The sequence below is a fragment of the Neoarius graeffei genome, chromosome 15 (genome assembly GCF_027579695.1).
Source record: "Neoarius graeffei isolate fNeoGra1 chromosome 15, fNeoGra1.pri, whole genome shotgun sequence".
Taxonomy (NCBI): domain Eukaryota; kingdom Metazoa; phylum Chordata; class Actinopteri; order Siluriformes; family Ariidae; genus Neoarius; species Neoarius graeffei.
Genome location: NC_083583.1, coordinates 25828940 through 25853927, shown reverse-complemented (window position 1 = coordinate 25853927; position 24988 = coordinate 25828940). Strand labels below are relative to the sequence as shown.

The window sequence follows — 24988 nt, the reverse complement described above, 5'->3', positions numbered from 1 at the left end:
TATCGCGTCCAAATGGGCAACGATCAGTAAAATATCAGGTCCATATGGCAACGCAACGTTTGCTGAAAACGATGCAATACACATGCCACACCTCTAGGGGCGCTGTAAGACGGTCCCTTCGGATACACCAGAACAATAGAAGAAGTAAGGACGCATGCGCATAAACTATTATGCGCGAGACTTCATATTAGCCACAAAGTCAGGAAAATCTGTTCGTAAAATTACATTATAATGACCAAATACAATGAAAAGTATTTTTCCAGTCTCACCTGTGAAAGGTAATCCCATGTGATCTCGTTTGGACGGCAAACCTGTTGGTACAGTTAAACACAGCTAATCTTTATTCTCCGCTTTGACCTATCCAATATGGCGGCGAGGATGACGTATGATTCTACGCGGAAGGCGGCGTCTTTAATGGTCCGGAATAAATTGAATGCTACACGTTGATGGATTAATTTGCTCTTCTACGCCCTTTTTGAGGAATGTATTGTAGGACTTAAACCAACATCTGAAGAGGTGAGATCGCTCCTTTTTTTCCTTATTTTTGCTGGCGGGATTGACTCTGCCCTAAGGGCAGAGTCTCTCTCTCTCTCTCTCTCTCTCTCTCACTTTGCACCATTACACAATAAATATTCACAGTGAAAATATTTTGTAAGCGCGTTTCATGAACCAATTTATAGGATTTGTTGACAACTCGCATCGAGTTCGTTACACTTCTACCCGGCGTGAAGCACTCACAGTCATGTGGTTGTGACGTCATCGTAAACAAATCCGTTCTACTCATCCAGGCGACTTCACAACGGCAACGTTGCCGGATCTTTCCGCTCTGGAACCCGTTCTCAAAAAGATTGCGTTTTGGGCACCCAAAATGCCGGTGCCGTGTGGACGCCAGGCCGAAACGATAAGCAATTGTATCGGAGTCTAATCCATTGCCGTGTGGACAGGGCCAAAGTCACTAAGATCACATTTCCCCCATTCTGATGTTTGATGTGAACATTATCTGAAGCTCTTGACCTGCATCTGCATGATTTTATGAATCACACCACTGCCACATAATTATATAATTGAATGAATGTGCAGGTGTAAAGTGCAAACTGGTCTCATGGCTTCCATTCAACATTTTTCCATCAAGGTCTAATGGTTTTAATGGGTTGAGTCCATTCATTCTACAGTTACAGAACATTAGCATTTAACCTACTAGCATTAAAGTACTGAGTCAGTCACCATGAAATACCACCAGACCCCTGTAGAATCCTAAGAGAAACCATCAAACACAAGCATATAGGAAATATGAAATACCATTAGCACACGAAGGAAATGAACATGTACTTCTAATCGTTATTTATTTTGTTTTAAGAATATTATGATGATTATGTTATGATTATTTTAATTTTTCCATAATTTCCCTTTTATTCTCTGAGTCATAGTGGTACCCTATAAAGACTCTTGGCTTGTTTTCCCCTCTCCACCAGGGTTAAAACATACAGTTTTTTTTCCCCAAGGAACCAGACTTTCACATGATTATTTTGGGTAAAGCAAGCTGTGACCCCAGATTGCTTTCTTCCTTTTGGAGGTGCGGTTTCCAGATGGTCAAGAGCAGGCAGACTCCAGCCTACACACACCAACACGGCTGAACTTTTAAGTGCTGTTGTTCTCAAACTCCAGCTCTTAGCCTTGCCAAATATGATTCATTTCAACTCCAAGTCTTTTCCAACTAAATCTACACACCTCGAAGGAACGCAGTGTGTTGGATTTGCTTGTTATGAGGAAATGTCACCCACTGGAAAAGCATAAGAGGATGCAGCTGTTTTTCCAGAGGAGCCTTTCAGAAAACCTTAAGGAGAGCATCCAGGAGATGAAAAGGAGCTGAGAGATCATGTAGGCTGTCGGGTTTTTTAAATTTTATTATTATTATTTTTTTTTAGAAAGAATCAAGGCTTTTTCCAATGCATCATTGCTGTCCTGCTCAGGATGTCTATCATGTTTGGGAAAACAAGAACGTGCAACATTGTTCCTGAACATGAACCTGCAGAATGCAATATCGTAGTTCTGGGAGCAATGGGCTCAGGCAAATCAGGTAGGACATTCTTGACTATAGTCTGAATTTATTTGTGAAACAATAGTGTAATAATATAAGCTTTTAGGAAAATTAGTTTAATTTTCTGATATATTAACTTTGATGAGCTATGAGTTTATTATTTTATTTTATGAGTTTTATTATCATAATGCAAATGCAATGGTTGATTCATGAATCTCTTACTTTTTACACTTCATTTTATAGACCTTTAGAGTCCAGCAGTGTTGTAGTCATGTCACTAAACCTCGAGTCCAAGTCCAGTCTCGAGTCTCCAGTGTTCAAGTCTGAGTCAAGTCCAAGTCATTAAAGAAAATTTAGAGTCGAGTCTGAGAACAAGACTCCAACCTTACCATTTGACGGTGGCTGTTGCTGCCTTTATGTGAAACCGTCTCTGCTACTGTGTTGGACTAACGTTACTGCTTGACTGCCCCATTTTAGTTAATTGGCTACAGATAAAAAGCTTGTTCATCGGTCAGCAAGCCCCACTATCAACAGGGCAAATAACATGAGAGAGGGTTAATACTCGCTAGTTCACTGGTCAGCAAGCAAGCCCCGCTACCAACAGGGCAATGAACAGTGTGTCACTTACTTCTCTGGATGTAGTCTTGCCAAATGACGATTGAAGGTGGAGGTTGTCCCCGTCATCTCGATAGTTCTACTACATATGGAACACATAGCAGTGCATTTTTTCCCACTGCGTGAGAAGTCTGTCTAAGCAAAGTGGACAATCCTAGGGGCGTTCTCTCCAGGCATTTTAGCACCATTAACGTTAGTTTGTTCCTGAACATGACGTATGAACAGGTGAATGTGCATTCTCCTTGTCAGGGAGTGCGAAGTATTCTGTCAGAGATGGTTGGGAGATGGATATAAGTGCAGAAGGTGTTCTTATTAATACAAGTGAAAACAGGCAAAAAATCCAGAACGGCAGGCAAAATCGTAAAACAGTGAAACAGGTAATAGGTCGAGCGAGGCACAAACAGGCTATCGTAGACTTGGCAGAATCAAAGTCAGGAAATCAGAGATCAGAAAAACAAACAAGGAAGGAAATAAAGCTTGGTAATGTGTCAGCAACGCAACTCAATACTTCGCAAAGTAAGTGTGTTTTCACAGTCTTTATATAGGTGCACTGATTGCGCCTTAATCCTGTGCAGGTGTGAGTCGTTTACAGTGCGCGTGAGAGTTTGCTTGGTGCACGTGCTGTCCTGAGCGCACCTGAGAGTCTATCTGATGCACATGCCAAGGTGTGCAGGTGTGACACTCTTGCACGAAATTTAGTACAAAAATTCATCTCATCTCATTATCTCTAGACGCTTTATCGTGTTCGACAGGGTCGCAGGCAAGCTGGAGCCTATCCCAGCTGACTACGGGCGAAAGGCGGGGTACACCCTGGACAAGTCGCCAGGTCATCACAGGGCTGACACATAGACACAGACAACCATTCACGCTCACATTCACACCTACGGTCAATTTAGAGTCACCAGTTAACCTAACCTGCATGTCTTTGGACTGTGGGGGAAACCGGAGCACCCGGAGGAAACCCACACGGACACGGGGAGAACATGCAAACTCCGCACAGAAAGGCCCTCGCCAGCCACGGGGCTCGAACCTGGACCTTCTTGCTGTGAAGCGACAGCGCTAACCACTACACCACCGTGCCGCCCTAGTACAAAAATTAATTTAGATATAAATATCTTATGTCAAATTATTATGGCATGTTACAAAAAATAAAGAAAAAGTCAGAGTCTCCAATTTACGAGCCCAAATGCAGTTATATATGAGTCCGAGTCCAAGTCAAGTCACAAGTCCTTAAAGTGCATATCACGGTTAAATTCAAGAGCAAGATCAATGTAATTCTCCTATTTTATATTAAAATTTGGTCAAATATCTGTCACATTTTGCATTTTGTGCAATTTTTTTTTTACCTTGCACAATACCAGAAAAATTCAGTTGAAATCAAGCCATTTGAGGCGAATTTGTCCACCTCTGAAAAAACTTGGCATTTGGATTTCCTGGGAAACATTGATTTTCGTGACGTCATGTGCGGGACGCCTCCCTCTGAATCCTACATCAGCGTTGGTTTGTTTATGAGAAAACGACCTGGTGGTTTTCTGCAAATTGCTTCAACGTTATCATGTAATTATTAAAATGGTTAACAGATGTATCGTAGGAGGGTGTAGCAACACCAATCTTGATGGGATTAGTACTCATCGTTTCCCACATTGCACTCAGGTGACAATTCCTTATTTCAATGCAAAATCGCTATCTGCTAAACTTGGTCTACACAGGCTGTGCACTGAAACCGTGCAAGCTCTCTCAGCCTGCTCGCGCTTCCGCAGGTGACGTCACGAATCTGGCTCCAGACTCCCTTGGGATTTTTCCAGACGCGTTTTTTTATTTTATTTATTTTTGCTGTAGACAGATGGCCTTGTGCAAAATTACCCTTCTGGATGAGTGTGTAAAGGGACATTCTTTCATATAAAAAAATGAATTTGGTCCAGGATATGCACTTTAAAATTAGGCCACGTGTCAGACTCGAGTCCAAGTCCTGGACTCGAGTACTACAAGTCTGGAGTCCAGCTACTGCAAATAGGCTACTACAAAAACGACTCATCATTGTGATGGAGTAAATGAAACAAGACATTAAACTCTTTCCCTAAAATAGACAGATTTTTTTTTTTTTGCTTGCTTGTTTGTTCTACTGGAACTATCAGATCACCCAGCTTAAATTTTATACTATATGAGTATGTTTTTTTGGGACAGTGATTTTCCCATGGCCCTACAGGAACATTATATAAGTGGAAGTGGTAGCAATTTACTACTTGTAGTCACAGGATGTTTGTGTTCTTCTTTTTTGCAGCTCTCACAGTGAAGTTCCTCACAAAGCGTTTTATTAGTGAATACGACCCAAACCTCGGTGAGCTGCACTGGTTTTACTTTTACCTTAAACCCATAAAGTAGATTAAACAGCTCCAGACTTTTCTCCTTTTGTGCTTTGATCATTTAAGACTTCAAGTCCAGAGATAAATTGGGCTGTTGAATTGAGAACAATTGGCCCAGTGTAATTCAGAGAATTTTTGGATGAAGAAAAATATGCAATACTTCAAAGCTCATATGTAAACCTTTCAAAATGAGGTAATATGTCTGAGTTCCAGTATATCATTTTGTCATCTTGCCTAAACCACAGCCTGTTAAATTGTCAGTCATATGGTAACCAGCTGGACAGCTGAGACTAAATCCACTCTTTGATTCTAAAAAGGAATTTCTGAGCCCATTACAGTGAAAACGTCACACAATGCAAGTGCACTTGGATTAATAATCATCAGTATAATGAGAGATGTCTTGTAGAAATGTCTTGGCTGAAAAAAAAAGAGCTTTTAACATTATGTTTGTAGAGGACACTTATTCCTCAGAGGAAATGGTGGACCAACAACCAGTTCTTGTCAAAATAATGGACACAGCGGACCAGGTAATGATTTATAGTAATTGTTGCTTAAGGATACACATAAGTTCTTAGCACTAGAGGCATCAGAGAGAGTTTTAGATCTAATAAGCTTGATACTGAATAAAAATGATGCATAATGTAGATTTTTAGATTTGCCAATAGTATAATTATCATGATATCATAATATGGTCCTGAATTCTAGCCTTATTGATTGATTGATTGATTGTATTTTATTTTATAATTGTAGTATAACAGAAGCTCCAAACAACCTGATCTGTAGCCTCCTATTTTCTTTCCTTTTTTTCTCAGGATGGACCGGTGAACTGTGATCGCTACTTGGCCTGGGCCAGTGCATTTCTCATCGTCTACAGCATTGATAACAGACTCAGTTTCGAAGTGTGTCAACAGTATGTGGAGGCTGTGACACTATACACCAAAGGCCTGCAGCCTGAGGCTCCCATCATTTTAGTGGGAAACAAATTGGACATGGAGAGATACAGGTTTATCTCAACTCACTCTTCAAAAATCTGAAGCTGCAGTTTTTCTTTTGCACCCTGAAAGTTTAGCAGAAGTTTGGCTAGGAGTTTATCAGTAGTTAATAAAATCCTGTCACACCTGCTATATATTTAACTTACTTTCTGTAGAAAGCATGAAAAATATTTAAGAAACTTAAAGCCTTTTGTTTGGATGTATATTATTATTGAAAGGTTGAAGCTTTAGCCTGAAATTCTTAATTTAACTAAAAGTGTAAAAGTAACAAGAAAGTACAAGAAAGATTCAGAAAAGACAGACATCTGGCTGAAATTGCACACTGCTTTTAGTTACTGATGGTAAATTAGTGCCTATTTCACCAAGGAGCAGTGGAAAAATAAGGCTAACTAACAACAGCTTTATTCCTGATCTCTCTAATGTTAGCATGATAATAGCTGCTAATGCTGTCATAATGCAAACTGCCTTAATGAATACAAAATATATGTAGTAACAAATAGATTACCGTGATATGCCTTACAACCCCAATTCGAAAAAAGTTGGAATGGTGTGTAAAATGTAAATAAAAACAGATTTGAAAACAGTACAACTCCAAATCAGAAGAATTTTGGACGGTATGTTGAAATTTGTTAGGTATTGGTATTGATGAGGTGGATGAATGGAGGTAATTGCAAGAAGAGTGTTTATTTAAAAAAACATGCAGGCAGACAGATACAGCTCGTTAAGCAAAGTCGAAAACAGGCGAGGGTCATACGAGGCACAAACAGAGTATCAGAGAACAGGCGAAAGGCAGAATTAAAATAAACAGAACAAAGTCAGGAGCTAAAGTTCCTAAACAGAGACTCAAGGTTTGATATAGACATACAATATGTACTGAGCGTATACTTTGCAAAGTCCTTGAGTGTTGGGAGTCCTTTTAAGCATGCAATGTGATTGTGCTCTGATCAGGGACAAGTGCATGTAAGGATTAGTCCTAGTGGCACACACAGTGTGCTCTGTGTGCATGGACGAGAGCCACAGCTCATGCCGAGCCAAACTCAAGTAACAAAATTGAAATTCTCACCCTCAGCCCATATTTGCCCCTCAAAGACTAGGCCTTTCCTGGATACTGACTTTGTACCAAATCAGGATTACAGTCACCTGTTTCAAATCACATCATTATTTAAGTGTTAGCCCTAAATTGCCCCAATCCTGACTTTTTTTTTTGGAATACGTTGTAGGCCTGAAATGTAGGAATAGATGTATATTAACAAATTAAATAAAGTTCATCAGAAAACATAAAATATCTTGGGTTCATACTGTCTGTAATGAAATACAAGTCAAAGTAAATATAGAAATCATTGCTTTCTTTCTTATTTGCATTTTCCATACCGTCCCAACTTTTTCTGATTTTGGGTTGTACAAAAACAAAATATGAAATGTTGAAACTGTTGTTTGACAACTATACATGCTCATTTTGAATTTGATGCCAGCAACACATTTCAAAGAAGCTGAGACGGGGGCATGTTTACCACTGTGTTGCATCACCTGTATTTTTAACCACACTCTGTAAATGTTTGGGAACTGAGGAGATCATTTGCTGTAGTTTTGAAAGTGAAACGTTATCCCATTCTTGCCTGATATACAATTTCAGTTGCTCAACAGTTCAGGGTCTCCTTTGTCATGTTTTTTGCTTCATGATGGGCCAGATGTTTTCAGTGTGAGACAGGTGTGGACTGCAGGAATGTTATTCTTAGATTGTTGCACTATTTGCCCACGCAGTCTTTCACAGAGCGGTGAACACCTCCCCATCTTTACTTCTGAGAGACTCAGCCTCTCTGGGATGCTCTTTTTATACCCAATCATGTTACTGACCTGTTGCCAATTAACCATATTATTATTATTATTATTATAAAATTTTTTAACACCTTCCGGTATTTTGTTGCCCCGTCCCAACATTTTTGAAACATGTTGATGGCACTAAATTCAAAATGAGCATATATTTTTCAAAACACAATAAGATTTCTCAGATTCAACATGTTGTCTTTGTACTATTTTTAATGAAATATAGTGGTCCTTGATTTGCAAATCATAGCATTCTGTTTTTATTGACATTTTACAGTGTCCCAACTTATTTGGAAACAGGATTGTAGATAATAGTTTATGTGATGCTAAGTTGATAGTGTTACGCTTCCATTGTTTGTTAATAATATTAGCCTCAAAAGCTCCCAAAGAAACAAAATTCACCCTCCCCAGACGCCTCTGCACCAAGTAGTGAGTCACCATTTTCACATCCATGGATATTCCAATGTTTGAAAATCAATCTGCAATGATCCAGTGACATCCTAAACCATAGATCATAAATTGTAAAGTGAAATTGTAGATATTTTGTCAAAGTAGTTATATTTAAAATTATTTCAATTGATCCATTCTGTTTTCATATCGTTATTCTGTTGTAATGGACCAGAACTAACCTCAGCTGTCTCGTAGGCAGCCATGAAGGAAAGAAAATATCAGGTATATTCTACTCAAAACATCCATGTGCGACACACATTTGTTTAAAGTTTGAGATGGATTTTGAAGGCTCACTAATGGTGAAGTTGCAGAGCTTTTGCTGTACAGAAAGCTAGAGGAGTAGCAGTTATGTGATTTCAAAACAAAAACAACAAACTGGACTGTGGGAATGATGAGTCAGGCCCTTTAAGCATGTCTTGGTTGAACAACTACATTTGGGGTAAGGGAAAGTTGGTTACATTATTTTTGGCTGCAAAGGAGCATATATATATATATATATATATATATATATATATATATATATATATATATATATATATACACACGCACATTCATCCCCCTTGGTGTTTGTCCTGTTTTGTTGCATTACAAGCTGGAATCAAAATGGATTGCTGGGGAGTTAGCACCATTTAATTTACACAACATGCCTACCACTTTAAAGGTGCACATTGTTTTTTTTTAATCTCATCTCATTATCTCTAGCTGCTTTATCCTGTTCTACAGGGTCGCAGGCAAGCTGGAGCCTATCCCAGCTGACTACGGGCGAAAGGTGGGGTACACCCTGGACAAGTCGCCAGGTCATCACAGGGCTGACACATAGACACAGACAACCATTCACACTCACATTCACACCTACGGTCAATTTAGAGTCACCAGTTAACCTAACCTGCATGTCTTTGGACTGTGGGGGAAACCGGAGCACCCAGAGGAAACCCACGCGGACACGGGGAGAACATGCAAACTCCGCACAGAAAGGCCCTCACCGGCCATGGGGCTCGAACCCAGACCTTCTTGCTGTGAGGCGACAGCGCTAACTACTACGCCACCGTGCTGCCCGTTTTTTTTATTGTGACACAAAACAATAATTAAGATGAAAAAAAACCCAGAAATCTGGAGTGTGCATAAATATTCACCCCCTTTCATATGAAACCTCTAAATAAGAGCTGGTCCAACCAATTCACTTCATAAGTCACATAATTAGTTGATTAAGATCCACCTGTGTGCAATCAAGTGTCACATGATCTGTCACATGATGTCTGTATAAATCAACCTGTTCTGGAAGGACCCTGACTCTGTTACACTACTCAGCAAGCAAAATGAAAACCAAGGAGCACTCCAAACAGGTCAGAGACAAAGTTGTGGAGAAGTATAGATCAGGGTTGGGTCATAAAAAATATTCCAAACTTTGAATATCCCAGGGAGCACCATTAAATCCATTATAGCAAAATGGAAAGAATATGGCACCACTACAAACCTGACAAGAGAAGGCTGCCCACCAAAACTCACAGACCGGGCAAGGAGGGCATTAATCAGAGAAGCAACAAAGACACCAATGATAACGCTGAGGGAGCTGCAAAGATCCACAGTGGAGATGGGAGTATCTGTCCATAGGACCACTTTAAGCTGTACACCCCACAGAGCAGGGCTTTATGGAAGAGTGGCCAGAAAAAAGTAATTGCTTAAAAAAAAAATCAAATTTGGAGTTTGCCCAACAGCATGTGGCAGACTCCTCAAACACATGGAAGAAGGTTCTCTGGTTAAATGAGACAAAAATTGAACTTTTTGGCCATCATGGGAAATGCCATGTGTGGCGCAAACCCAACACCCTGAGAACACCATCCCTACAATGAAGCATGGTGGTGGCAGCATCATGCTGTGGGGATGTTTTTCATCTGCAGGGACAGGAAAGCTGGTCAGGACTGAAAGAAAAGATGGATGGCACTAAACACAGGGCAATTCTGGAGGAAAACATGTTTGAGTCAGCCAGAGGTTTGAGACTGGGACGAAGGTTCACGGTCTATCAGAACAATGAACCTAAACATACTGCTAAAGCTACATTGGAGTGGTTTAAAGGGAGACATTGAAATGTCTTGGAATGGCCTAGTCAAAGCCCAGACCTCAATCCAATTGAGAATCTGTGGCATAACTTGAAGATTGCTGTACACCAACACAACCCATCTAACCTGAAGGAATTGGAGCAGTTTTGCCTTGAGGAATGGGCAAAAATCCCAGTTGTTAGATGTGCTAAGCTAATAGAGACATACCCCAAGAGACTTGCAGCTGTAATTGTAGCAAAAGGTGGCTCTATATAAAGTATTGACTTTTTTTTGTGGGGGGGGGGGGGGGGGGGAATGAATACTTATGATACTCCAGATTTCTGTTTTTTTCATCTTAATTTTTGTGTCACAATAAAAAACAATGTGTACCTTTAAAGTGGTAGGCATGAAATGGTGCTCCCCCCCCCCCCCCCCAAAAAAAAAAAAAAAAATCCATTTTAATTACAGCTTGTAATGCAAGAAAACAGGACGAACACCAAGGGGGATTAATACTTTTGCAAGGCACTGTGTGTGTGTGTGTGTATATATATATATACATATATGTATATATATATACAGCGCCCAGCGGCTGACGAGGGACGAGGGCCTTTCTGTGTGGAGTTTGCATGTTCTCCCTGTGTCTGCGTGGGTTTCCTCCAGGTGCTCCGGTTTCCCCCACAGTCCAAAGACATGCAGGGTTGGTTAATTTGTGGTTTTAAATTGACCATGAGTGTGAATGGTTGTTTGTCTCTGTGTTAGCCCTGTGATAACCTGGCGACTTGTCCAGGGTATTCCCCACCTCTCGCCCATAGTCAGCTGGGATAGGCTCCAGATTGCCTGCAACCCTAAGTGGCTGCAGATAATGGATGGATGGGGAGATATATACACACACAAGGGTAAGTCAAAAAGTTGTCAGACAGATGTTATAATTTCAAAAGGAATTCAAAAGAATTCAAAAAAGGAATACAAAGAAGGAATTATTTGATGGAAACATCGCTTGCAGAAGTACTTAGACTTAAATGGAGGATATGTAGAGAAATAGCTTTATTTTCATAAATACATTTTTTTTTCAATTTGTCTTAAAACTTTTTGACTTACTGTCAGTAAACCTGTTGAAAAGGAACAAACTACAAACATGGACACCTTGAACTACAGTTCCCATGAAACTCAGCGCCCTCTATTGCCAGCCTATTGAAACTCAGCTGTCTCTCATTTCCTTAATCACCTATCCCTCTATTTAAGCTCCTCAAACAAGCACACCAGGATGAAGTATTGTTCTACCTGCTCAGGCCATACCAAACCTTGGTTCTTTCTGGCTGCTTCTCGTATTTCTGAGCTTTTGCTCTGTCTTCTCTTCCCTACATTGTTTGCCGATTGCCTGACCTTTGCTAGTTTACTGATTCTGATTCTAGTCTCTCGTCTTGGCTTTGTTGTCCGTCTGTATCCTGCACTCCTCTGTGCCTACATCTGTAAGTGCCTGCATTCTAACAGGATACTTCGCCTGACATGGATGTAGCGGAGGACTAAACAGACTGCTCTAAGCACACAGGGGTGTTTGCTGGGAGAACATCAATAGATGCTTGCTGACCTCAACACTCGAATGACACAACTTGCAACTGTAATGTTGCAGGCCCTCCTAGTATGCCCTGAGTCTCCTCCTAGCCCAGTGCTATAACTTCCCACGCTGGAGAAGTTTGCCGGAAACCCCATCGCATGTAAAGGTTTTTTACTACAATGTTCTATGTATTGTGCCACCATGCCTAATCTATCTGATGAACACAAGATTGCTAAGTTCCTATCCTTTCTCACTGGCAAAGCACTCCGCTGGGCAACTGCCATTTGGAGCAAGGGCTGTGAGCAGACTTTGTCATATGAGCAGTTCCTCTCCCTATACAAGAGAGTTTTTTGCCATGAACCAGAAGGGATTGAGGTCAGGGAAAGTCTACTTGCCGGTTCTCAAAGTGTTGCTGAGTATGCCCTGGACTTCAGAATGTTAGCGGCTGCCAGTGGATGGAACGATCTAGCCCTGAAAGCTGTTTTTTGCTAAGGTCTGTACCCTGAGATCATTAGTGAACTGGCTTGCAGAGATGAGAACCTCACACTGGACTCTCTCATTGATATAGTTATTCGTCTCGACCAACTGCTAAAACACTGACCTTCTATCCAAAAAAGTGCCAGGTCTGTTCAGCCGTCTGAAGACAACTCACCCATGGAGGTGTCACGCACCAGGTTAACCTGTGCTGAGTGTGCTAGATGATGTAAGGAGGGGTTGTGCTTCTACTGCAGGAACTCCAAGCACAATATCTGGCACTGTCCTATCCATCCAGCCCATGGAGCTCGAGCAGAGACACCAGCAAGACCTACGAGTCTGGTGAGAAAACTCAACTCAAAATCCTTTAAGATTCCAATCTTACTAAAGGTGGTGTCCTCCACATACATCCTTTCTGCTTTTGTTGATTCAGAGGCTGAGGGGAACTTTATCAGCAGTGCCATCATTCAGAGACTCAACCTGCCTACCACCCCTCTGCACAGTGCACTCAGCATTAGGACCATTGATGGAGGACCCATAGGCGACGGTCTCATCACCACACGCATCAACCCAGTTCAGATTCAAGTAGGAGCATTGCATAAGGAATTCATTTCCCTGTACGTGACCATAACAGTTGATCATGACATTATCCTTGGATATACCTGGCTACAGCTGCACAACCCTCTGATCTCATGGCAAAGTAAGGAAATTCTTCAGTGGTCACCCATGTGCTTCCAGAGGTGTCTCTCTCGTCCTCAGGTCAAAGTATCTTCCACCTCAGTGGAAAATCCTCAACTGGACTCCATGGACAACGTTCCTGACTTATCGGGATCTTTCGGAAGTCTTGAGTAAGGGGAAGGCCTGTGGGCTACCACCACATCGGCCTTATGACTGCGCGATTGACCTAGCGGCTCTGGAGCAACTTGGGTCTGCTAGGATCTTTTCCAAGCTTGACTTGCGCAGCGCAGATAATCTGATCAGGATAAAGAAGGGTGATGAGTGGAAGACAGCCTTCAGCACTACTGCTGGACACTTTGAGTACTGGGTAATGCCTTATGGCCTTTCTTCAGCACCCAGCATGTTCCAGTGCCTTATCAATGATGTGCTATGGGACATGCTGGGTAGATATGCCATTGCTTACATTGATGATATCCTGATTATACTCCTCAGATATAAGAAGTCACCAGGAACATGTCAGAGCAGTTCTCAAACGTTTATTGGAAAACCATCTCTATGTCAAGGCTGAAAAGTGAGTTTCATCAAAGCCAAATCTCCTTCCTTGGCTAGATCATCAGCGCAGAAGGAGTAAGCATGGACTCATCTAAGGTATCAGCTGTCACTTTCTGTCCAACACCCAAATTCATAAAGGACCTTCAATGTTTCTTGGGCTTTGCAAACTTCTACCACCAGTTCATTCGGGGTTTCAGCACTTTGGCAGCTCCCTTAACTGCATTGCTAAAGAAGGGGCCCAAGCACCTACAGTGGAACCCTGAGGCAGAAGTCTTCAGTCAGCTCAAGCTTGCCTTCACTTCGGCCCCTATGCTCCAGCATCCCGACCCTACAAAGCCGTTCATCGTAGAAGTAGATGCGTCGGATACAGGAGTAGGGGCAATTCTTTCCCAATGCTTTGGGGAAAACCAGAAGCTATACCCAGTAGCTTTCTTTTTGAAGAAACTATCTTCAGCCAAGAGAAATTATGACATGGGGAACAGAGAACTGCTCACCATTAAACTGGCTCTCAAAGAGTGGTGACATTGGTTAGAGGGAACTACTCACCCCTTCATAATCCTCATGGATCATAACCTAGAATATCTCAGGAAAGTCAAAAGATTAAATCTATTTCAGGCCAGGTGGGCACTATTTTTCACCCATTTCAACTTCACAATTTCATTCCATCCAGTTTCCAAGAATACTAAAACAGATTCCCTATCCCAAGCTTTCGGTCCATCCCACCAAGATTCAGTTTCTCACCTCATCCTCCCACCACAGTGTTTTGTACAGTCCATCACCTGGGAGCTGGACAAGGAAATAAGGAAGTCTCGACCACAAACGAGTCCAATTCATCTCTCACCTGATCTTCATGTACCCAAGCATCTTCACAGCAGACTCATCACCTGGGCTCATGCATCTCCTGCCACAGGGCATCCTAGCAGTCAACACATGCACCAAATGTTAAGAAACAAATACTGGTGGGAGAACATGCTCATGGAGATCAACCAGTTCATCGCTTCATGTTCTGAGTGTGCCCAAGCAAAGGTGCCTTGAAGCCCCCCCCCCCCGGCAAATTGTGCTCTCTCCCAATTCTTCAAAGACCCTGGTCACACTTAGCCATTGACTTTATCATGGATTTCCCTTCCTCACAAGGTAACACCGCTATAATGGTGACTATCGACCAATTTTTCAAAGGCACTGAAGCTCATTCCATTGCCAGGCATCCCCACAGCCTCTCAGACTGCAGAGCTTTTGTTTCAACAAGTCTTCAGGTACTATGGCATCCCCGAGGATATAGTCAGTGATCGGGGATCCCAATTCATTTCACGTTTTTGGACAAGCTTCATGAAGAGGTTGGGAGTATCTGTAATTCTCACATCAAGCTATCACCCCTAGTCTAACAGCCAAGTAGAGAGCGAATCAGGAAATCAGTTGTTTCCTGAGGATCTATTGCCTGCATAACCAGGGGGACTGGGCACACTTCCTTCCATGGGCCGAGTATGCACAGAACTCACTGAAACACTCAGCTACCCAGCTAACGCCGTTTCAGTGCATACTCTACTGTCAACCGCCCTTGTTTCCCTGGGATGACACACCCAGCCAGGTACAAGCCATCAATGACTGACTGGCTCACACATAGTTTGACTATCTGGGAGGAGGTCCGTCCGTGTCTAGAATCAGTCAGCGCCAAGAATATGCGGATAAACATAGAGGAGAAACTCTGAACTTTTCCCCTGGTGACGGAGCGTTAATCACTAATACTTTTTTTTTTTTCCCTACAATTTTCCAGTATCTTCTTCGTGGGTTTTTTTTAAATTGTGCTTTCCTTTTTTCTGTTTTCCCCCCCGGAAGAACGCCAAGACCGGAAGCTTTATTTTTTTTCTCTTCCTGCATAAAGACCACAAGCGGAGGCCATCCACATTGGATCTGCTTTAATATCAACAGATCTTCAATTAAGGGTATGTGAATCCTTTCATCATGGCACACCTTCAGCCTGTTCAGTGTGCTGAGTGCAGTATGTTTAGTCATTCTTCCTCTGTCACTAGTGATAGCTTTATTTGTGATAAGTGCAGATTAGTTAGCTTTCTGATGGAGAAGATTACGGAGTTAGAAGCACATATCCAGGCTTTAGAGAAGGCCAGTGAGAATGAGAACAGTGTAGTTTCTGGAGGGGAAAGTCTGGATGCCCTAGTTGGAGTTAGTAATCCCCCAACTCCGGCATTAGAGCCCTTACAGTGGGGCGAATGGGTGACAACTCGGCGGCATAAGTGTAGAGCCAAAGCTACCGCTGAGGCTCGCCCACGGGAGCACCATTCCTCTCCATGTCGTGTCAAACAGGTTTGTTCTCCTTAGTGATGCACCCACTGAGAAACCTGAAAGAGCTCTGGTTATAGGGGACTCAATCATACGGCATGTGAAATTAGCTCAACCTTTAGGGGCATCAGCAGCTTTAGTCAGGTGTTTACTGGGAGCCAGGGTGCCGGACATAGCAGGTAATCTTGGGGCCATAGGCAAGCACAGGTTCTCAAAGATAGTTATCCATGCAGGAGCTAATGATGTATGCCTTTGTCAGTCTGAGGTTGCTAAGAGTAATTTTGTAGAGGTGTTTAAATTAGCGAAGGAGACGTCCGATGCTGTGGTATGCTCTAGGCCCATCCCAATGCAGTGTGGTGATGTAGCTTACAGCAGGTTATTGTTGCTGAACTGCTGGTTGTCTAGGTGGTGCTCTGAAAACAGTGTGGGCTTTATAGATAATTGGGCTAATTTTGAGAGCACTGCTGGCCTGTTAGGGCGGGACGGTATCCATCCCACTCAGGAAGGTGCTGCTCTCATTTCCTGCAGCATAGGTCATAGTCTCAGAACAGACCTAGTTAACGTCTGACAATCCAGAGCCAAGGCAAGGGAGCAGACGAACAGGCTAAACCGACTGTCTGCTAGCTGCACAGAGTCGTCACTCAGGGTCCACTACATCGAGACTGTCTGTCTGTTCCCCAAGCTCAACAAAAAAGTAGAAATCCTCAGTTTGTTCCAGTAACCTAATCAATATAAAACTAGATCATACTGACTGTATACTGTAGCTGCTGCCAGCACCTTTGATCTAAAGGTGGGGCTATTAAATGTTAGATCTCTTACATCTAAAGCGCTAATGGTTAATGAATTCATTACTGATCAGGAGTTTAATGTACTTTTGTTTAACTGAAACATGGATTAAGCCAAATGGGGTGTGTGGTTTTTTTTATATATAAAAGCAAGCATTAAATGAAGCTAGTCCTCCTGGATACAGTTATACACACCAGCCTTGTCTAACTGGCAGAGGAAGAGGCGTCGCAGTTATTTATAATGATTTAGGTGTAACACAAACTTGGTTATAAATTTAATACATTTGAAGTTCTTCATACTCAATGTATGTAGCCTCGAAAAATAGGTCTACCCAGTTAATTCTGTTACTTATTATTTACAGGCCCCCAGGGCCATATTCTGAGTTTTTCTTTCTGAATTTGCAGATTTTATCTTGGATCTGGTTATTTTCTTAGACAAAGCTTTAGTTGTCTGAGATTTTAATATTCACTTCAATAACCCAGAAGGCCCTTTGAAAACAGCGTTTGTGTCCATTTTAGATTCAGTAGGGATTAATCAGAATGTCATAGGACCGACCTATAATGGTAGTCACACCCTCGATCTAATACAACCCCCATTCCAAAAAAGTTGGGACAAAGGACAAATTGTAAATAAAAATGGAATGCAATGATGTGGAAGTTTCAAGATTCTATATTTTATTCAGAATAGAACATAGATGGCATATCAAATGTTTAAACTGAGAAAATGTATCATTTAAAGAGAAATTAGGTGATTTTAAATTTCATGACAACACATCTCAAAGTTGGGACAAGGCCATGTTTACCACTGTGAGACATCCCCTTTTCTCTTTACAACAGTCTGTAAACATCTGGGGACTGAGGAGACAAGTTGCTCAAGTTTAGGGATAGGAATGTTAACCCATTCTTGTCTAATGTAGGATTCTAGTTGCTCAACTGTCTTAGGTCTTTTTTTTGTCGTATCTTCCATTTTATGATGCGCCAAATGTTTTCAATGGGTGAAAGATCTGGACTGCAGGCTGGCCAGTTCAGTACCCGGACCCTTCTACACAGCCATGATGCTGTAATTGATGCAGTATGTGGTTTGGCATTGTCATGTTGGAAAATGCAAGGTCTTCCCTGAAAGAGATGTCGTCTGGATGGGAGCATATGTTGCTCTAGAACCTGGATATACCTTTCAGCATTGATGGTGTCTTTCCAGATGTGTAAGCTGCCCATGCCACACGCACTAATGCAACCCCATACCACCAGAGATGCAGGCTTCTGAACTGAGCGCTGATAACAATTTGGGTCGTCCTTCTCCTCTTAGTCCGAATGACACGGCGTCCCTGATTTCCATAAAGAACTTCAAATTTTGATTCGTCTGACCACAGAACAGTTTTCCACTTTGCCACAGTCCATTTTAAATGAGCCTTGGCCCAGAGAAGACGTCTGTGCTTCTGGATCATGTTTAGATACGGCTTCTTTGAACTACAGAGTTTTAGCTGGCAACGGTGGATGGCACGGTGAATTGTGTTCACAGATAATGTTCTCTGGAAATATTCCTGAGCCCATTTTGTGATTTCCAATACAGAAGCATGCCTGTATGTGATGCAGTGCCGTCTAAGGGCCCGAAGATCACGGGCACCCAGTATGGTTTTCCGGCCTTGACCCTTGCGCACAGAGATTCTTCCAGATTCTCTGAATCTTTTGATATTATGCACTGTAGATGATATGTTCAAACTCTATGCAATTTTACACTGTCGAACTCCTTTCTGATATTGCTCCACTATTTGTCGGCGCAGAATTGGGGGGGGGGGATTGGTGATCCTCTTCCCATCTTTACTGCTGAGAGCCGCTGCCACTCCAAGATGCTCTTTTTATACCCAGTCATGTTAATGACCTATTGCCAGTTGACCTAATGAGTTGTAATTTAGTCCTCCAGCTGTTCCTTTTTTGTACCTTTTTAATTTTTCCAGCCTCTTATTGCCCCTGTCCCAACTTTTTTGAGATGTGTTGCTGTCATGAAATTTCAAATGAGCCAATATTTGGCATGAAATTTCAAAATGTCTCACTTTCGACATTTGATATGTTGTCTCTGTTCTATTGTGAATACAATATCAGTTTTTGAGACTTGTAAATTACTGCATTCCGTTTTTATTTACAATTTGTACTTTGTCCCAACTTTTTTGGAATCGGGGTTGTACTAACAATTCAGGTTAAATGTAGAAAATAGTCATACTTCCACAGTCTGAAGTTAGATCACCTATCTCATTCAAAATATGTCTGAGTAATAATATATGCACCTCACCACACTACTGTATTAAACGTACATTCACATCAACTACTGCACAGAGCTTTTATAAATGATCTCCCAGAGTTATCAACTTCGATTGGGTCACTGTCAGCCCCTGCAGAACTTGATCAGGCAACTGAATGCTTAGTCAATGTTCCGCCATACTTTAGATAATGTAGCTCCTCTTAAAAGGAAAATGGTCAGAGACAAAAAATTAGCACCCTGGTATAATGACACTCGCACTTTAAAACAGACCACTTGAAAACTGGAATGTACAGTGGTGCTTGAAAGTTTGTGAACCCTTTAGAATTTTCTATATTTCTGCATCAATGACCTAAAACATCATATTTTCACACAAGTCCTAAAAGTAGATAAAGAGAACCCAGTTAAACAAATGAGACAAAATATTATACTTGGTCATTTATTGAGAAATGATCCAATATTACATATCTGTGAGTGGCAAAACTATGTGAACCTTTGCTTTCAGTATCTGGTGTGACCCCCTTGTGTAGCAATAACTGCAACTAAATGTTTGCGGCAACTGTTGATCAGTCCTGCACACCGGCTTGGAGGAATTTTAGCCCATTCCTCCGTACAGAACAGCTTCAACTCTGGGATGTTGGTGGGTTTCCTCACATGAACTGCTCGCTTCAGGTCCTTCCACAACATTTTGATTGGATTAAGGTCAGGACTTTGACTTGGCCATTCCAAAACATTAACTTTATTCTTTAACCATTCGATCATTCCATTCTTCTGGATAGACTAGAAAATGTTGTGGGAGTTAAGGGAACAGCCCTCTCCTGGCTCAGGTCTTATTTAACTGATCGCTATCAGTATGTTGATGTAAATGGTGGTGGGTTTTTTTTTTTTCCCCTCCCCCTAGACATTCTGAGGTAAAGTTTAATGTTCCACAAGGTTCTGTCTTGGGTCCACTTTTTTTTTTTTGTGTGTGTGTGTTTTACTTCTGGGTGATATTATTTGTAAACATTGCATTAGTTTCCACTGTTATGCTGATGACACACAGTTGTACGTTTCTGCAAAACCTGATGAGACACCAGCTTAATAGAATTGAGGAATGTGTGAAAGACATTAGACACTGGATGCTTATTAACTTCCTTCTGCTTAACTCTGACAAGACTGAAGTACTTGTACAAGGACCACATGCAGCTAGAAGTAAGTTTTCTGATTACACAGTAACTCTGGATGGCCTTTGTTTCTTCCCGTAAGCAGTAAAAGACCTCGGAGTGATTATTGACCCCAGTCTTTCATTCGAAACTCATTGTGATATTACCTGGATAGCTTTATTTCATCTCAGAAATATTGCTAAGATAAGAAATTTCATGTCACTATGATGCGGAAAAACTAGTTCATGCTTTTGTTACCTCCAGGTTGGAGTATTGTAATGCCTTACTGTCTGGATGTTTCAATAAGTGCATAAACAAGCTCCAGTTAATTCAAAATGCAGCAGCAAGAGTCCTTACTAGAACTAGAAAATATGACCACATCCCTGTCTTATCCACACTGCATTGGCTCCCAGTCAAGTTTCATATTGATGAAACACTACTATTGACCTTTTAAAGCACTGAATGGTCTCGCTCCACAGTACCGGAGTGAACTTCTGGTCCTCTATGACCCGTCATGCCTACTTGGATCAAAAGGTGCAGGCTATTTGCTGGTACCTCATATAGTGAAGGCTACATCAGGGGCCAGAGCCTTTTCTTACAAAGCCCCACAGTTATGGAACAGCCTTCCAAGTAATGTTCAGGAATCAGGCACAGTCTCGACATTTAAGTCTAAGCTGAAAATGTATCTGTTTAGCCAAGCCTTTTGTTAATGGTGTTTGAGGTAAAGGAGTAGATCTGGAGGGTCCTCAGACATGGTGTTTTAGTAAACTGGGATGCATGGATGCTGTCAGTCCCCCACTCGCTTGCTCACTCGAGTTTGTTGACAATGTAGTGTCTGGCTGCTTTATGTCCCGGGGCTCCCTCATGCCTGTGTTACCTTCTGGCTCTCCCCTTTTAGTTATGCTGTCATAGTTAGTTGCTGGAGTCCCTGCTTGTACTCAGTGCAATATGTATACTGTTCCTATTTATTCAGGTGACATTGGCCATACCTAACAACCTTCCCCCCCCCCCCCTTCCCCCCATCTGTCCCTCTGAGTTACATGTTGGTCCTGGTATTGAGATGCTGACCTCTTCTGCTCCTCAGACCTGCCTGATCCATCCTGGTGCCCTGTGTCTGGTTGGCGTCTCATTGCATCACTCCTGTGGAGAACGGCCCCATGTGAACAGTTGAAAGTCACACTTGGAGGATGCTCTGGACACTTACAGTAATGCTTTTATGGCTGAGGACTACAGTTGACCTTGCTAACTTTAGGACTGCAGTTGTCATGAACAGTTTTGCACTCAAGTTTCCATCAATGAAGAGTTTATAACATCAACGAAACTGACAATGTTAAAACTGTTAATGTTAGTCATGTCTGTTGTTGCCCAAATGAGGATGAGTTCCCTTTTGAGTCTGGTTCCTCTCGAGGTTTCTTCATGTTGTCTGAGGGAGTTTTTTTCCTTGCTACCATTGCCATAGGCTTGCTCACTGGGGATAGATTAGGGATAAAATTAGTTCATGTTTTAAGTTGTTCAAATTCTGTAAAGCTACTTTTGCGACAATGTTTATTGTTAAAAGCGCTGTACAAATAAACTTGACTTGAGTATGGGTGGCCACTAAGAACCTGAGAGAACCCAACACCTGTAGAAAACTCCAACCACTCTACATCAGGCCATTCAAGGTTTTGCACTGCATTAATGAGGTATCATACTGTCTTGAACTTCTCCCTCACAGCTGAATATCCCCTACCTTCCATTTATCACACCTGAAACCTGCTATCCCGGGCTTCCTTACCAACAACACACCAGTCCAGGAGCACCCTACACTCAGAGCCCATCTACCAGGTAAATAAGATCCTCAACTCAAGACGAAGAAGAGGCCAAGTCGAGTACCTGGTAGATTGGGAAGGATATGGACCCGAGGAACAAAGTTGGGTCATGGCCAAAGACGTTCTCAACCCACTTCTCAAACGAGAATTTCATGCCCAAGATCCTGACAAACGAGAATTTCATGCCCAAGATCCTGACAAACCAGCACCCAGGGTTGTCCAAGAAAGAATGTAGCTCCTCGGGGGGGTGTTCTGTCAGTCAACCTGCTGAAAAGGCGCAAACTACAAACATGGACACCTTGAACTACAGTTCCCGTGAAACACCGCACCCTCTGTCTCCAGCCTATTGAAACTCCGCTGTCTCTCACTTCCTTAATCACCTGTCCCTCTATTTAAGCTTCTCAAACAAGCACCAGTGTGAAGTATCATTCTGCCTGCTCAGTCCATACCAAGCCTTGTTTCTTTCTGGCTGCTTCTTGTATTTCTGATCTTTTGCTATTTCTCTCACGTTTTCGCTCTTTGCCTTCTCTTCCATACGTTGTTCGCCGATCACCTGACCCTTGCTAGTTTACCAACTCTGATTCTAGTCTCTTGGTGTGGTTTTTATATATATATATATTTTTTTTATATATATATATATATATATATATATATATATATATATATATATATATATATATATATATATATATATATATGAGAGAGAGAGCACATATTCAGTATTTAGAAATGGATTTGTCCAATCATGAAGCAGTCATTAGTAACTGAGCCTTTCAGTTTTGAACCCGTGACTGTCAGAAAGCTGGCTTTGATAAACGTGTCTGCCAAATGAATAAAAATGTATTGGCAGTCTTTGCTTTCTTTCCTCAAAAGCAAATGGTATGTGCAATATTCAAGTCAAAATGAACAGCTGGGTTTTATTACAGTAAATGTGCACTGCTAATTATTTATACAAGAGGACACATGGTCGATTATGCAAGGCTTTTTAAGGAAAGCTTCATTTTATTGAGTATAGTGTGAAAGCAAATGTTTAATCGTTCAGTGTGTGTGATTGATATTCCATGAAGGTCTTTCTGGAGACATCAAGGTTAGAGAAATCTGGGATTCTGTTTCCTTCAAAATATTTCCAATAGATCCCGGACCACACACTTGTCACACACAATATTTTATTTCAACCATTGTTGTATAATAATATATTGCAATTTGGAGTTATGATCTCAGTATTTCAATATAATGATTAATTTCAAGTGATTATCTTGAAATAGTGAGTTATTAAGTCATGATAGCATTTTAATAAACTGAAATAATAAGATAGTATGTTAAAGTAACAGAGGGCTTTTTTTTTTAACACCTTGCAGATCAGGGCTTCCACAAGGACAGTGTATGAAAAAACATAGCTTGAAAACCCGAATCACTTTTTTTCACAGTGCAGTTTCGTATTATTCCACCCCCTTGGCCCCTCAGAGTTTTGTAAAGAAGCAGAATTGTAAAGTTCTCATCTCATTATTTCTAGCCGCTTTATCCTGTTCTACAGGGTCGCAGGCAAGCTGGAGCCTATCTCAGCTGACTATGGGCGAAAGGCGGGGTACACCCTGGACAAGTCGCCAGGTCATCACAGGGCTGACACATAGACACAGACAACCATTCACATTCACACCTACGGTCAATTTAGAGTCACCAGTTAACCTAACCTGCATGTCTTTGGACTGTGGGGGAAACCGGAGCACCCGGAGGAAACCCACACGGACACGGGGAGAACATGCAAACTCCACACAGAAAGGCCCTCGCCAGCCACGGGGCTCGAACCCAGACCTTCTTGCTGTGAGGCGACAGCGCTAACCACTACACCACCATGCCGCCCGAATTGTAAAGTTATTTTTTTTTAAAATAATTTGTTGATATATTCTATCCTGTCAATTGCAGCAAATATATGAAAGTATGTGTCTGTAATTAGAGAAAAAGATTTTGTGTCATGTAGACTTCCATGATTTGTTAGCTAGCCTAATAGGTTCAGTGCAGATCTAAAGAAAATTTTGGACATCAAGCATATCTTGGATTTGGTTGACTACGTTTGTGGAAAATTGATTTAAATTTCAAATTCTGCTAAGTAGTTCCTGTAAAGCACAGGTTCTTAACCCTGGTCCTGGAATACCTCTATTACTGTTTCCCTCCTCCCAACATATGCGATCCAATTAATCAGCTAATTACCAGCCCCTCCTGAGTTGAAGTGTGTGAGTTAAGCGGGGAAATCAGTAAATGTGCAGAACAGGAGGCAATCCAGGACCAGGACTGGGGAACCTGTACTATAAAGGAATGATTTATGAAAGTATGCAGGAACAGATTGTGATGTAAATGAGGTCCTTATTCCTATAAGTTCTTTGGGAGATATTTGGATAAATTATATTATTAATGTTTTATTCTTATTAGCTGTGGCACTGATTTTGGGCTCCACCTCTCTTTGTATTTCAGACAAGTGAACAAGACAGATGGTGCGACCCTGGCTGCCCGTTTCGGCTGCCTGTTTTTTGAGGTGTCTGCCTGCCTGGACTTCGTGTCTGTGCAAAACGTGTTTTATGAAGCAGTTCGGGAGGTGAGGCGTGAAGCAGAAAGGAATCTTTCACTACGGCCTCTTTACATCAGTGAAGACAAAACACCAATCAGCCTCTCCTCTGCCTCGCTTCTCTCACCCTGCTATAAGGAGCTACCCACTCCAGCCACAGCCAAGCTGGTGACTGTGAAGTCCTCAAGGGCTCAGAGCAAGCGAAGAGCCCCCACACTGACCCTCCTCAAAGGCTTCAAGATCTTTTGACTCAACACTGCCCCCTTATGGTCTTGGGAGATACAGTCAGACTTGAGGATGCTTGTTAGACATTGGCCTGCTGATGGCATGCCATGAGGGTAACTTAGGAGCGCACAACTTTGTTCACGTGTGGAGTGAGGCTATAAAAACTATGTCAAACTACCTTTAGTATCTTTTAATTAGTTTTTTTAGCTGTTTACTGTTTATGAACCATATTCTGATTGTATTAGCTTAGTAAAATTGCTTTATTCAGCACATTAGAGATATTTAATACAACCCTGATTCCAAAAAAGTTGGGACAAAGTACAAATTGTAAATAAAAACGGA

At 41.8% G+C, this 24988-nt stretch overlaps 1 protein-coding gene across 1 annotated transcript; it reads left to right on the top strand.

Annotated features, from left to right (window-relative positions):
* Positions 1 to 1640: 1640 nt before the first annotated feature.
* rasl12 (RAS-like, family 12) lies at positions 1641 to 24930 on the top strand. The gene is made up of 6 exons (XM_060941085.1): positions 1641 to 1878; positions 1971 to 2077; positions 4935 to 4991; positions 5470 to 5543; positions 5829 to 6019; positions 24331 to 24930. Coding segments are annotated over exons 1-6 (771 nt in total). The 5' UTR covers positions 1641 to 1876; the 3' UTR covers positions 24671 to 24930.
* The last annotated feature ends 58 nt before the right edge of the window (positions 24931 to 24988 follow it).